Source organism: Heptranchias perlo, chromosome 9, assembly GCF_035084215.1.
Source record: "Heptranchias perlo isolate sHepPer1 chromosome 9, sHepPer1.hap1, whole genome shotgun sequence".
NCBI lineage: Eukaryota > Metazoa > Chordata > Chondrichthyes > Hexanchiformes > Hexanchidae > Heptranchias > Heptranchias perlo.
The window spans coordinates 28,706,221-28,721,626 of record NC_090333.1 but is presented as its reverse complement, the minus strand read 5'-3'; the positions used below and the strand labels follow the sequence as shown (position 1 = coordinate 28,721,626).

Here is a 15,406-nt window from a genome sequence, read left to right as displayed (position 1 = left end):
CAAGGAGATGGAGCCAAGTTTCAGGCCACAGCTGACCATTACTCTCACTGATGTGTCAGACCTATACTATGTGGTAGCTGCAGGCATCTTTTCAGCAGATGGCACAGCTGTGCATCTGCCCCTCTATTTACCCAAACGCTGTGGAGGCAGTTCTCCATGGTCACAGCCAGATAGGTGTGCCAGGGCCTGCAGATATGTTGGTCACATTTTAGCAACACAATAACATTGGTCAATCTGGCACCTCTTGGTTCATGCACTGCCACTGAAAGCATGGTGCTTTGTGGTCGAGGTGGTTCCAAGAAAGCATCCAATATTATAGTTAGTCAATATCTTAGTGGTACCGTCAGGTCTGCTGTCTCAGCTTCCTTTAGGAAGAGGAGCATCTATATCCACTAATCTACAAAACCATGGTCAGATGCAGATGTGTGGGTCCTGGTAGATCAGGACAGAGCAGCTTTTGTGCAGCTTGATGTGCCTGGCATCTCTCTATTGGTCTTCTTAACCATCCAAACACATAGTTTCCCATTAGGAACTCTTTGGTGGTGGTAATGGTGCAGAGGGGGAAACATATATTCAGAGAATTGTTACAAATGCTCATGAGAAGCTAAGTGCCAGCAGAAAAATAAAACAAAAAAAATTAAATGAAAACAATCAGAAATGAATGAAATACTAAGAATTAAAGTTACATATCTGGACCCTTGAAATCGGCAACCTGGAAGGCATCCTCTAGAATTGATGTCTTTGCTCGCCCAAAATTGAGGAAATAGTATGCAGGATGTTCATGTGTTAACAAAATGCCCACCCGTCTGACGCCCCTCCCCAGAAACTTTGTCATTAGGCAAAGTAGGGGAAGTTCTGGCACGACAGAACTCAAATCCATGTTCCATTACCAGCCACCCTATTAACAGCTGCACAACAGGTGGCCAGTAGCAGCAAATCCAAAATTCACTATCAAGACCCACATGTGAATAATCGCCACTTTGGTGAGGTACCGATTACTGCCTGCGGAACCAGACCCAAGGAAAAGGAGGGAAGGGAGGGGATGGGAGAACATTGGCAATGAAACATAAAAGAAATCTTGCAAATTAAGAAATACACAGAAAGAAGTGGCACACCCCTGAGGTATTGACAAATTAATGTTTTCATTCTCAATTCTAGTTGTTTGAGAACTCAGAACTGAATTTCTCCCAGTGTTGAGCCGAGGGAAGTTTCTGTTCATACAGCTAAGTCTACTATAAGAATTCACGTTCACATTACCTCTCTTTACTTTTTGTCTGTTTATTCTGTTTTTCAGATGTTCCAGAATTATCAATTGAATTATCAGCTGCAGCAGACACAACCTGAATGAGAAATTTAAGCTGATTAAATGCACTCATTCTCCCACTTTCAGATAATCCCATATGGCTTCTCTTATTCCTAGAATGCACTCTACATGCTTGGTGCTGTTGCTATATCACTGCCAACAGAAAGTAAACAAAATACTCTAAAGAATCATAGAATCATAGAATGGGACAGCACAGAAGGAGGCCAGTTGGCCCATCGTGCCTGCTCTTTGAAAGAGCTATCCAATTAGTCCTACTCCTTTGCTCTTTCTCTACAGCCCTACAAATATTTCCCCTTCAAGTATTTATCCAATTCCCTTTTGAAAGTTATTATTGAACCTGCTTCCACCACCCTTTCTGCAATGCATTCTAGATAATAATAACTCGCTGTGTAACATTTTTTTTCCTCATGTCACCTCTGGTTCTTTTGCCAATTACCATAAATCTGTGTCGTCTGGTTACCAACACTTCTGCCACTGGAAACAGTTTCTCCTTATTTACTCTGTCAAAACCCTTCATGATTTTAAATACCCTTATCAAATCTCCCCTGAACCTTCTCTGTTCTAAGGAGAACAACCCCAGTTTCTCCACATAACTGAAGTCCCTCATCCCTGGTACCATTCTAATAAGTTTCCTCTGCACCCCCACTAAAGGCCTTGACATTAGGGTTAAGGTTAGGGTTGAATACAATACTCCATCCTGGGCCTAATCATTGTTTTATAAAGGTTTAGCATAACTTCCTTGTTTTTGTACTCTATGCTTCTATTTATAAAGCCAAGGATCCTGTATGCCTTTTTAACAGCCTTCTCAACTTGTCTTGCCACCTTCAAAGACTTATGTACATACACCCCCAGGTCTCTCCGTTCCTGCATCCCCATTAAAATTGTACCATTTAGTTTATATTGACCCTCCTCACTCTTCTTACCAAAATGAATCTCTGCATTAAATTTCATCTGCCATGGGTCTGCCCATTTCACCAGTCTATCTATGTCCTCCTGAAGTCTGTTACGATCCTTCTCACTGTTTACTACATTTCCAAGTTTCGTATCATCTGCAAACTTTGAAATTTTGCCATGTATACCCAAGTCCAGGTCATTAATATATATCAAAAAGAGCAGTGGCCCCAAAACCAACCCCTGGGGGACACCACTGTATACTTCCCTCCAGTCTGAAACATAAACGTTCACCTTTATTCTCTGCTTTATGTCCCTTAGCCAATTTCGTATCCATGCCCACTGCAGCTTTAATTCCATGAACTTCAATTTTGCTAACAAGTCTATTATGTGGTACTTTATCAAATGCCTTTTGAAAGTCCATATGCACAACATCAACCCTCTCCATTACTTCATCAAAGAACCCAATCAAGCTAGTCAAACACGATTTGCTTTGAACAAATCTGTGCTGACTTTCATTTATTTTTCCAAGTGCCAATTAATTTTGTCCTGGATTATTGGCCAGGATTTTGACCTGGAGCCGTGAAGGGGGCGGACGGGGGGTTGAATCGCGGATGGGAAATCCGGAAGTATGGGTGAAAAGGTAAATGTTCAGGTAAGTCTTAGATTGTATGGATGGGGGAGGGGGGGGAGGGGGGAATCATGGGTGGGGTGTCAGTCATCCCGGGTGGTGGGGGGGTGTTGGGAGGTCAGTCATCAGTAGTCAGTCACTGGGGGAGTCAGTCATGGGGGGTTGGGGGGCGATCTCGAGTCAGTCACCGAGATGGGTGGGGAGGGGGGGAATCGGAACCGGGGTCATCGCGGGGGGACGTGATCATTCGGGGGTGGGGGTTCAAAATCGTTGTGGGGGGTTGGGGCATCGCGATCGTTGTGCTGGGGGGGCTGGTCGCTGCAGGTAAGCTTGTTGGGCCTGAGGGAGGCACTCCTGCTCCTCCGGGCCCACAAGCTGTGGCAGAAAGACACTTAGCTGCAGTTTCGGCCTTCTCACCTCCTCTCATGTGGCGTGAAGGAGAAGGCCCTGGAATTCTGGCCCCCAGGGTTGCAATTGCAAAACCTTTCAAAATGGAGGCCCGCAGCCTCCTTGAAAGGTTTTAGTGACCAACCCGCCTCCTGAGAGCAGGTTGGTTGCCTGCCGCTCATCCCACCCCGGTGAAAACCAGAAATGGGCGGGTTGGAGGCGGGTCTGAAATTGTTGCAATTTTCAATGCCCCCCCACCCCCCGCTCCCAACCCACCCATTTTTCACAGTTAAAATCCTGCCCAATGCCTCATCACAACATTGGGCTGACTGGCCAGTAATTGCCAGGTTTATCCCTCTCCCCTTATTTAACTTTTCAGAAATGCAAGTAGAATATGCCTTAATTTAGTTAGTGCCAACGGGAGATGCAGAGCTGTTCAAATGGTTCAAACTTTAGCACTTATTGTAACATTTCAACTAAAAAAAAGTATCTTTCCAAATAAGCTATTTTTGAATTACTTTGTATGAAAAAACAAGTCATGGAATGAGACCATCGATCCTTCCCTTCTATAAACCATGTACAATTTAGCTATTGTGGATTCTATTCGCTGCAGGACATTCTGGAGGGGGAGGGTGAACAGCCAGTTGTCGTGGTGCATATAGGTACCAACGATATAGGTAAAAAACAGGATGAGGTCCTACAAGCTGAATTTAGGGAGTTAGGGGTTAAACTAAAGAGTAGGACCTCAAAGGTAGTAATCTCAGGATTGCTACCAGTGCCACAGGCTAGTCAGAGTAGGAATGACAGGATAGCTAGGAAGAATACGTGGCTTGAGAAATGGTGCAAGAGGGAGGAATTCAAATTCCTGGGCCATTGGAACCGGTTCTGGGGGAGGTGGGACCAGTACAAATTGGAAGATCTGCATCTGGGCAGGACTGGAACCAATGTCCTAGGGGGAGTGTTTGCTAGTGCTGTTGGGGAGGGTTTAAACTAATGTGGCAGGGGGATGGGAACCAATGCAGGAAGTCAGTGGGAAGTAAAGTGGTGACAGAAACAAAAGGCAGTAAGGGAGAGTGTACAGAACATGACCGGACAGATGGTCTGAGAAAGCAGGGCAAAGACCAAGGGAAGTCCAGATTAAACTGCATTTATTTCAATGCAAGAAGTCTGATGGGCAAGGCAGATGAACTCAGGGCATGGATGGGTACATGGGACTGGGATGTTATAGCTATTACTGAAGCATGGCTAAGGGAGGGGCAGGACTGGCAGCTCAATGTTCCAGGGTACAGATGCTATAGGAAAGATAGAGCAGGAGGTAAGAGAGGAGGAGGAGTTGCGTTCTTGATTAGGGAGAACATCACGGCAGTAGTGAGAGGGGATATATCCGAGGGTTCGCCCACTGAGTCTATATGGGTAGAACTGAAAAATAAGAAGGGAGAGATCACTTTGATAGGATTGTACTACAGACCCCCAAATAGTCAACGGGAAATTGAGGAGCAAATATGTAAGGAGATTACAGACAGCTGCAAGAAAAATAGGGTGGTAATAGTAGGGGACTTTAACTTTCCCAACATTGACTGGGACAGCCATAGCATTAGGGGCTTGGATGGAGAGAAATTTGTTGAGTGTATTCAGGAGGAATTTCTCATTCAGTATGTGGATGGCCTGACTAGAGAGGGGGCAAAACTTGAACTCCTCTTGGGAAATAAGGAAGGGCAGGTGACAGAAGTGTTAGTGAGGGATCACTTTGGGACCAGTGATCATAATTCCATTAGTTTTAAGATAGCTATGGAGAATGATAGGTCTGGCCCAAAAGTTAAAATTCTAAATTGGGGAAAGGCCAATTTTGATGGTATTAGACAGGAACTTTCAGAAGTTGATTGGGAGAGTCTGTTGGCAGGCAAAGGGACGTCTGGTAAGTGGGAGGCTTTCAAAAGTGTGTTAACCAGGGTTCAGGGTAAGCACATTCCTTATAAAGTGAAGGGCAAGGCTGGTAGAAGTAGGGAACCTTGGATGACTCGGGAGATTGTGGCCCTGGTCAAAAAGAAGAAGGAGGCATATGACATGCATAGGCAGCTGGGATCAAGTGGATCCCTTGAAGAGTATAGAGATTGCTGGAGTGGAGTTAAGAGAGAAATCAGGAGGGCAAAAAGGGGACATGAGATTGCTTTGGCAGATAAGGCAAAGGAGAATCCAAAGAGCTTCTACAAATACATAAAGGGCAAAAGAGTAACTAGGGAGAGAGTAGGGCCTCTTAAGGATCAACAAGGTCATCTATGTGCGGAACCACAAGAGATGGGTGAGATCCTGAATGAATATTTCACATCGGTATTTACGGTTGAGAAAGGCATGGATGTTAGGGAACTTGGGGAAATAAATAGTGATGTCTTGAGGAGTGTACATATTACAGAGAGGGAGGTGCTGGAAGTCTTAACGCGCATCAAGGTAGATAAATCTCCGGGACCTGGTGAAATGTATCCCAGGACGTTATGGGAGGTTAGGGAGGAAATTGCGGGTCCCCGAGCAGAGATATTTGAATCATCGACAGCTACAGGTGAGGTGCCTGAAGATTGGAGGGTAGCAAATGTTGTGCCTTTGTTTAAGAAGGGTGGCAGGGAAAAGCCTGGGAACTACAGACCGGTGAGCCTGACATCTGTAGTGGGTAAGTTGTTGGAGGGTATTATGAGAGACAGGATCTACAGGCATTTGGAGAGGCAGGGACTGATTAGGAACAGTCAGCATGGTTTTGTGAGAGGAAAATCATGTCTCACGAATTTGATTGAGTTTTTTGAAGGGGTAACCAAGAAGATAGATGAGGGCTGTGCAGTAGACGTGGTCTACATGGACTTCAGCAAAGCCTTTGACAAGGTACCGCATGGTAGGTTGTTACATAAGGTTAAATCTCATGGGATCAAAGGTGAGGTAGCCAATTGGATACAAAATTGGATTGACGACAGAAGACAGAGGGTGGTTGTAGAGGGTTGTTTTTCAAACTGGAGGCCTGTGTCCAGCGGTGTGCCTCAGGGATCGGTGCTGGGTCCGCTGTTATTTGTTATTTATATTAATGATTTGGATGAGAATTTAGGAGGCATGGTTAGTAAGTTTGCAGATGACACCAAGATTGGTGGCATTGTGGACAGTGAAGAAGGTTATCTAGGATTGCAACGGGATCTTGATAAATTGGGCCAGTGGACCGATGAATGGCAGATGGAGTTTAATTTAGATAAATGTGAGGTGATACATTTTGGTAGATCGAATCGGGCCAGGACCTACTCCGTTAATGGTAGGGCGTTGGGGAGAGTTATAGAACAAAGAGATCTTGGAGTACAGGTTCATAGCTCCTTGAAAGTGGAGTCACAGGTGGATAGGGTGGTGAAGAAGGCATTCAGCATGCTTGGTTTCATTGGTCAGAACATTGAATACAGGAGTTGGGATGTCTTGTTGAAGTTGTACAAGACATTAGTAAGGCCACACTTGGAATACTGTGTACAGTTCTGGTCACCCTATTATAGAAAGGATATTATTAAACTAGAAAGAGTGCAGAAAAGATTTACTAGGATGCTACCGGGACTTGATGGTTTGACTTATAGGGAGAGGTTAGATTGACTGAGACTTTTTTCCCTGGAGAGTAGGAGGTTTAGGGGTGATCTTATAGAAGTCTATAAAATAATGAGGGGCATAGATAAGGTAGATAGTCAAAATCTTTTCCCAAAGGTAGGGGAGTCTATAACGAGGGGACATAGATTTAAGGTGAGAGGGGAGAGATACAAAAGGGTCCAGAGGGGCAATTTTTTCACTCAAAGGGTGGTGAGTGTCTGGAACGAGCTGCCAGAGGCAGTAGTAGAGGCGGGTACAATTTTGTCTTTTAAAAAGCATTTGGACAGTTACATGGGTAAGATGGGTATAGAGGGATATGGGCCAAGTGCAGGCAATTGGGACTAGCTTAGTGGTATAAACTGGGCGACATGGACATGTTGGGCCGAAGGGCCTGTTTCCATGTTGTAACTTCTATGATTCTATGATTGAATCTCCTGAAGGAAATTTCTACATCAATATTCCCTGAACATCAATGGTAACCATACAGAAAATAGGATTCATTAGCCTAGTGTCTGCTCATGAATAATCCCGAGCAGAAGTAGGAAGTTATGTGATTTGTGGCCATCCAATGAGAAGTGAGAAACCTTGCTGTAGTTAGCCTAATTTGAATAAATCAGGATGAGCTCCAACGATCTGGACCATCAGTGAATAGGAGCTTGCTTATTGGGAGTAGAGTCCAAAGGTTTCTTTCTTGTGTGCTAGGTCTATAGTTAGGCGTAGAGCCTCCAAGTTCTCTGATGGAGCTATTGAAATGCTGCTGGATAAATTACAGCAGAGGAAGGAGGCTCAGATTGGTACAGAGTGACAGAGTCCCAAGAAAAGTTGCTTAGGAGTCGTGGAAGGAGGTGCCCATTACAGTCACTACCAATGCCAACACCCCATGCATAGCAACTCAGTGTCATTAAAAGGTTAATAACCTTACCAGATTAGGCAAGGTAAGAAGAGTCAGCTACACCTTCCATTAATGCACCATATTAAACGTGTCTGGCAGCCACAGTGATCTCCTCTCCCGTGTTAAAATGCTTGAATTGGTAACCATCAATGCATTGGAGGCAGTGCAGTTCCTTACCACCTCCAGCCTTCAACTGGAAGTGTTCCTTAACATATAGCCTGAAATGCAATCAGCCTCCTGAAAACCTCAGATGGAATCTAATTCTTTAGTGCATGCACCTGTCATGCCAAGATGGACTGCACGTTGACACCTGGGTTTTACAAGGAGAGAACTGCAACAGTTGGCAGCAGATCCTCAAACCTCTGTTCTCACACCCTCTACAAGGAGGAAGCTCTGAATCCTGGGGAAGGACGTGATAGAGGCTATCAGAGACAAGGAAGGAGTTGGACAGATGCCAGCAGCTGGTTTATGATGACACAGGTTCATCAGTATCCAACCAGTCACAAGAAAAATCATTACTTATTTTGTGATTACAATATGTGGGCCAATGACTTAGCAACTGGATCCTATATGCTATTTTTACATGTGGTAATACTGTACCCAGAATATTTATCTCCTGGTTAAAGAAAAGGTACATTTTCTTCCCATTTAGACTTTTATCGTTTCTCAATGGGAATGTGGGCCAGCATGAAACTATTTTTCTGAATCCTAAGGAGCTGGCATCTGCCCAACTCCTTCTCCTGAAGGGGAAAAAATTGCTGGGCTATGGGGAAAGGATGGGGAATGGGACTAATTGGATAGCTCTTTCAAAGAGCCAGCACAGGCACGATGGGCCAAATGGCAGTTTCAGCCATTCTGTATCATTCTATGATTCTATAAAATATTGTAAATAGTATGGGGGCGAAATTGGGTTGTTTAATGCCCCTATTGTAGGCGCTATGCGGACATCCAAGTCCCGAAAATGGCGCCTGAGATGTGTGTGCACACTTCCGATGGAAAGTGCGCAGGACACAATCTTGGCAGCAAGCAGAGTAGGGAGATGATGACACGAATCAGTGTGCAACGCTGGTGTGAAGAAACCGGTGAAATTTTGGAACTCCACACTCCAGCCAACGCACTGTACGAGCCTCGTACAGCTGAACATGACTGAAATGGCATGAAGGACCCCCCCCACCACCCACCACCAGCGCTATTTAAAGGGATCATGAAGTACTTACAGGTTAGTTGCTGGATTATTTATTCTGGCTGCTGGTGCAATTGTACATGTTTTTGGATGTTTCCGATACTTGGCTAAAGTTTCAATATTCTATAGAGTGGTCTGGCTGGTCTTACAGTACCTTTAGTGACGTTTAAAATATAGTACTGAAAAATGTTGCTTCCAGACATGGGTGGCCTGCTATGGCTTCCTCAGGGAATTGAACATGACTGGGAGAATGAAGAGAGGCCAAGCAGAGCAGGACAAGCTACCAGAAGAGGGAGGAGAAGGAGAAGCAGGGCACTCAGCAGGAGGCCATATCCGCGGAGGGTCTTCAGGGACGAATTCTCTTACCTCATCTTCAGCGACGACCAGTGTATCAGACGTCTGCGGTTCACTAAAGAGGTCGTGACTGAAATTTGACAACTGATGCAGCCACAACTGCAGCCTCAAAGCAGGTCAAGGACAGCATTGCCTGTGGCTGTCAAGGTGACCGTGTCTCTTAATTTTTATGGCTCTGGCTCCTTTCAGGCTGCTGCTGGCGATATAAGCCACATCTCGCAGTTTGCAGTGCACTGCTGTATAAGGGAGGTCACTGAGACTCTCTACACAATGAGAAACAGATTCATCTCATTCCCTCTTGCCAGAGACGAGCAGCAGGAGTGAGCAAGAGGGTTTGCTCGCATTGCAGGCTCTCCCATTGTGCAGGGTGTCATTGACTACGCATTTGCCATGTGTGCTCCACGTCTGAACTCAGCCATTTTCATGAACAGAAAGGGATTCCACTCCCTCAATGTATAGTTGGTGTGCGACCACAGGCAGTGAATCATGCAGGTTAATGCCCGCTATCCTGGCAGCAGTCATGATTCCTTCATCCTGCGGCAGTCCTCTGTTCCACCTGTATTTCAACCAGCACGGTTAGTCAAAGGCTGGCTACTGGGCGACAAGGGTAATCCCCTCATGTTGTGGCTCATGACTCCGGTCAGGAACCCACACACACAAGTGCACAGCAGGCCTACAACAAGAGCCATGCTGCTACACGCAACATCATAGAGTACACCATAGGCATCCTCAAACAACGCTTTCACTGCCTGGACCGCTTTGGAGAAGCCCTGCAGTACTCAGTTGAGTGGGTATCAAGATTTGTCATGAACGCTGCATGTTGCACAGCCTCGCCATTATGAGGGAACAGCCCTTGCCCCCGCCTATCAGGCGAGAAACTGAGCAAGAGGAAGTGGCAGAGGAAGAGGAGGAAGAGACGGAGGAGAAAAGACAGAGGAGGAAGTGGAGGAGGAGGAAGAGGCAGAAAGACTACAAGGTAGACAGGCCCTGTGTGCCAGGGCTCTGCATGATCAGGTTATTAATGAGCCTCCACATTCATGCAACAGTCCCACACTCCTTACCTCTCCACTCCCACATGACCATCAAATCATCCTCCTTATGATTATACATTGCTTCCACCCTCAGCTCATCACAGAAATAAAAACCACCACCAAATCCAAATTCAAATCCACATTTATAAATTAACACATGAAATTATGCAAACAAAATGAGACTATTCACCCTTGTGCATTCCCTTAGTGCCTGTTGTTCGTGTGCCTGTACCTTTCCTAGTGCTCTTACGAGGTGCTTCCCCAGTGGCTGGAGCATGGGTGGTGGAATGCTGCTGGCCTTCAATTGAAGAGAGTGCAGATGGTCTTGGAGGACGACCTCAAGCAGCTCTGGGCTGAGAGGGCCCGGCTTCAGACTGCACCATCTTGGCCTGGGCTACAGCAGTCTGGCCTGGCTGGCTGACAGGCAACAGCAAGGGCACTGGCGGAGTGGCAGGGGTGGGAGCAGGAATGCTGTCATCCTGAGAGTGGACAGCGGGTTCGTCTTCCATGGCACCACTGTCTCTCTCCTGGGTTGGTGCCTCAGCAATCCTAGTGATCTGTTGGAGAACAGATTGCTTGGACTGCTGTGATGTCCTGGATGCCTCTTTCAACAGCGGTACCCAGAACCATGATAGCAGCAGTCAGACCTTTGATGGCAGATGTTTGTGCTGCAATGGAAGCTGTGACATTGGTCATCAGACGCTACATCATGGTGGGTTACACAGGTGTGCTGATGGAGGCGACCACCCTTTCCATGGGAAAGGATGGGCTCCAAGCTATGTGCAAAGCCTTGTGCCAAGTTGGAGCTGGACTCCTCCATGCTCCTTGACATTGTGCGCAGGCTTTCTGGCAGGCTTTTCAGTGGACCAACCATTTGGTGGTGTATGCTCATCAGCCTTCTTCTGTAGGCTAGCCCATCGAATTCATCATCTGACTCCTCTGCAGCAGAACTAATGTGCGACCTCACCCTCCAGCGAGCTGGCACCTGCGGTATCCATTCCCCCCGCCTTGGCTCCTGTGCACTTGTGCCCGGTGTCTCACCATGTGCAGATCCCTCCTCTATCCTTGCCTCCAAACTACGCGCAGTGTCAGTCTCTGAGCTGGTGGCTGGGAGTGTAAGATTGAGTGACGGTGTGTCTGCATCATCACTGTTGTCTTCCTCCTCTGCCTGGACAGGTTCCAGTTCTTGGGTATTTGAAATGACAAAGGGACACGGGTTGAGTTGTGGTGAGGGGATAGGAGAAAGTAAGACGTGTGTGCTTACACCATCTGCAGCATCTGAGTCAGAAAAGATTGGGGGATGAGGGAGAAGTGGGAAGTGAGGAGGAGGATTAGGTATGCAGAGAACCTCATCATCGATCCCTCCAGCACCGCCAGTGGCCATGACCTCAGCATGAAATCTCATGGCATCAGGTCAAACATGGGCAAGGAAACCTCCTGCTGATTACTAACTACCGCCCTCCCTCAGCTGATGAATCAGTCCTCCTCCATGTTGAACACCATTTGGAGGAAGTACTGAGGGTAAGCAAGGGCACAGAATGTACTCTGGGTGGGGGACTTCAATATCCATCACCAAGAGAGGCTCGGTAGCACCATTACTGACAGAGCTGGCCGAGTCCTGAAGAACATAGCTGCCAGACTGGGCATGCAGCAGGTAGTGAGCGAACTAACACGAGGGAAAAACTTACTTGACCTCGTCCTCACCAATCTACCTGTCGCAAATGCATCTGTCCATGACAGTATTGGTAGGAGTGACCACTGCACAGTCCTCGTGGAGATGAAGTCCTGTCTTCGCACTAATGACACCATCCAACGTGTTGTGTGGCACTACCACCATGCTAAATGGGATAGATTCAGAACAGATCTAGCAGCTCAAAACTGGACATCCATGAGACGCTGTGGGCCATCAGCAGCAGCAGAATTGTATTCCAGCACAATTGGTAACCTCATGGCCCGGTACATTCCTCACTCTACCATTACCAACAAGCCAGGAGATCAACCCTGGTTCAATGAAGAGTGTAGAAGAGCATGCCAGGAGCAGCACCAGGCGTACCTAAAAATGAGGTGCCAACCTGGTGAAGCTACAACTCAGGAATACATGCATGCTAAACAGCGGAAGCAACATGCTATGGACGGAGCTAAGCGATTCCACAACCAACGGATCAGATCAAAGCTTTGCAGACCTGCCACATCCAGTCGTGAATGGTGGTGGACAATTAAACAACTAACGGGAGGAGGAGGGTCTGCAAACATCCCCATCCTCAATGATGGCGGAGTCCAGCACGTGAGTGCAAAAGACAAGGCTGAAGCGTTTGCAACCATCTTCAGCCAGAAGTGCCGAGTGGATGATCCATCTCGGCCTCCTCCCGATATCCCCACCATCACAGAAGCCAGTCTTCAGCCAATTCGATTCACTCCACGTGATATCAAGAAACGGCTGAGTGCACTGGATACAGCAAAGGCTATGGGCCCCGACAACATCCCAGCTGTAGTGCTGAAGACTTGTGCTCCAGAACTAGCCGAGCCTCTAGCCAAGGTGTTCCAGTACAGCTACAACACTGGCATCTACCCGACAGTGTGGAAAATTGCCCAGGTATGTCGTGTCCAAAAAAGCAGGACAAATCCAATCCGGCCAATTACCGCCCCATCAGTATAGTCTCAATCATCAGCAAAGTGATGGAAGGTGTCGTCAACAGTGCTATCAAGCGGCACTTACTCACCAATAACCTGCTCACCGATGCTCAGTTTGGGTTCTGCCAGGACCACTCGGCTCCAGATCTCATTTCAGCCTTGGTCCAAACATGGACAAAAGAGCTGAATTCCAGAGGTGAGGTGAGAGTGACTGCCCTTGACATCAAGGCAGCATTTGATCGAGTGTGGCACCAAGGAGCCCAAGTAAAATTGAAATGGGAAGCAGGGGGAAAACTCTCCAGTGGCTGCAATCATATCTAGCACAAAGGAAGATGGTAGTGGTTGTTGGAGGCCAATCATCTCAGCCCCAGGACATTGCTGCAGAGTTCCCCAGGGCAGTGTCCTAGGCCCAACCATCTTCAGCTGCTTCATCAATGACCTTCCCTCCATCATAAGGTCAGAAATGGAGATGTTCGCTGATGATTGCACAGTGTTCAGTTCCATTCGCAACCCCTCAGATAATGAAGCAGTCCATGCCCGCATGCAGCAAGACCTGGAAAACATCCAGGCTTGGGCTGATAAGTGGCAAGTAACATTCGCGCCAGACAAGTGCCAGGCAATGATTATCTCCAACAAGAGAGAGTCTAACCACCTCCCCTTGACATTCAACGGCATTACCATCGCCAAATCCCCCACCATCAACATCCTGGGGGTCACCATTGACCAGAAACTTAACTGGACCAGCCATATAAATACAGTGGCTACAAGAGCCGGTCAGAGGCTGGGTATTCTGCAGCAAGTGACTCACCTCCTGACTCCCCAAAGCCTTTCCACCATCTACAAGGCACAAGTCAGGAGTGTGATGGAATACTCTCCACTTGCCTGGATGAGTGCAGCTCCAACAACACTCAAGAAGCTCGATACCATCCAAGATAAAGCAGCCCACTTGATTGGCACCCCATCCACCACCCTAAACATTCACTCCCTTCACCACCGGCGCACTGTGGCTGCAGTGTGCACCATCCACAGGATGCACTGGAGCAACTCAGCAAGGCTTCTTCGACAGCACCTCCCAAACCCGCGACCTCTACCACCTAGAAGGACAAGAGCAGCAGGCACATGGGAACAACACCACCTGCACGCTCCCCTCCAAGTCACACACCATCCTGACTTGGAAATATATCGCCGTTCCTTCATTGTCACTGGGTCAAAATCCTGGAACTCCCTTCCTAACAGCACTGTAGGAGAACCTTCATCACACAGACTGCAGCGGTTCAAGAAGGCGGCTCACCACCACCTTCTCAATGGCAATTAGGGATGGGCAATAAATGCCGGCCTCGCCAGCGACACCCACATCCCATGAATGAATAAAAAAAAGCGGTGGCCCTTCCAATGATGGCCAGCACTGTCTCCTACATGAGGGTTAAAACATGTAGGTGTGCTTGTCCTCCTCCAGTTCTTTCCTGCTGCCTACTGTTATGTGCCACTTTCTCCTGAAAGAAAGAGGGAAGTGTGTCAGTGAATGTCCTGCAAGATGTTTAGGTTATGTGGCTGTCATGGTTGAATAGCTGTCAGTGTGTGTGACCTGTGAGTTGTGGGTTTGAGGCTTGCAACAGTGATAATGTGTGAAGGTGAGATGAAGCATCTGATTTGAAGGATTGAATACTGATTGATAAAGTTTGTTGGTAGGTGGGTGATGGGGGTGTAGTGAATTGAGCAGTGGGTGAGGCTAGTGGTGCAGTTGGTAGGAAATGCCACTTGAAACTTGAACTCACTCACCTTGACAACTCGTTTTAAATCACTGAACTTCTTCCTGCACTGCATCCATGTTCTTGGAGCTGTGCTCCTGGCATTTATCTCGTCCACCACTTCCTCCCACTGCCACTTGCCCCCTGCGGATACAGAATGCCCCTCCTTCTCTCCACCTCTCGCACATAGGCTTCTAGTGCATCAGAGAACCTTGGTGCATGCTCTCTCGCAGGTGCAGCCATTCTTCCAAGTATTACAGTCCAGGGATCACATCTCAAATGACTCCCACCACTTCTTGCAGCCACACTGTACCTCCCCTTTAAGAGGTGCAGGCTGCCTTTAAGAAGCGCGAGCCACTCACGATATTGGGGCTCCCTGCTGCTGCATGCAGTCAATCAACAGCACAGGTAGCGCTGGCTGCACATAGCAATCATTTAAAACAGCGGGCAGCACGAATATTACATGCTGCCTGTATCGCAACGAACGGGCGCGGGTACCGCAGTCCCAACGCCCATTTTCGGGGATTATCCAATTTAACCCCCTGTAAGGCCACAGTTCAGTAGGATGCAGATCTCTGCATTGATTGTCCATATGATGAATTTCCATTCTCGACAAGACAATGAACTAGGCTGTTGGCAGAGGCCAAGGGAAGATGTCACCAGCCTGCTCTCTTGGCCAGAACATTGGGCACATTGAAGGGAATGATAAAGAGTGAGAATGAATATAAAATGCAAAG

At 47.3% G+C, this 15,406-nt stretch overlaps 1 protein-coding gene across 1 annotated transcript in view; it reads right to left on the bottom strand.

Moving 5' to 3' along the window:
* LOC137324987 (uncharacterized) overlaps window positions 1–15,406 on the bottom strand; it is a 73,697-nt gene that overhangs the window by 27,904 nt on the left and 30,387 nt on the right. Inside the window, exon 10 of the mRNA XM_067989686.1 lies at window positions 1,258–1,340. Coding sequence (XP_067845787.1) covers window positions 1,258–1,340 — 83 coding nt within the window. The remainder of the gene's footprint in view (window positions 1–1,257; window positions 1,341–15,406) is intronic.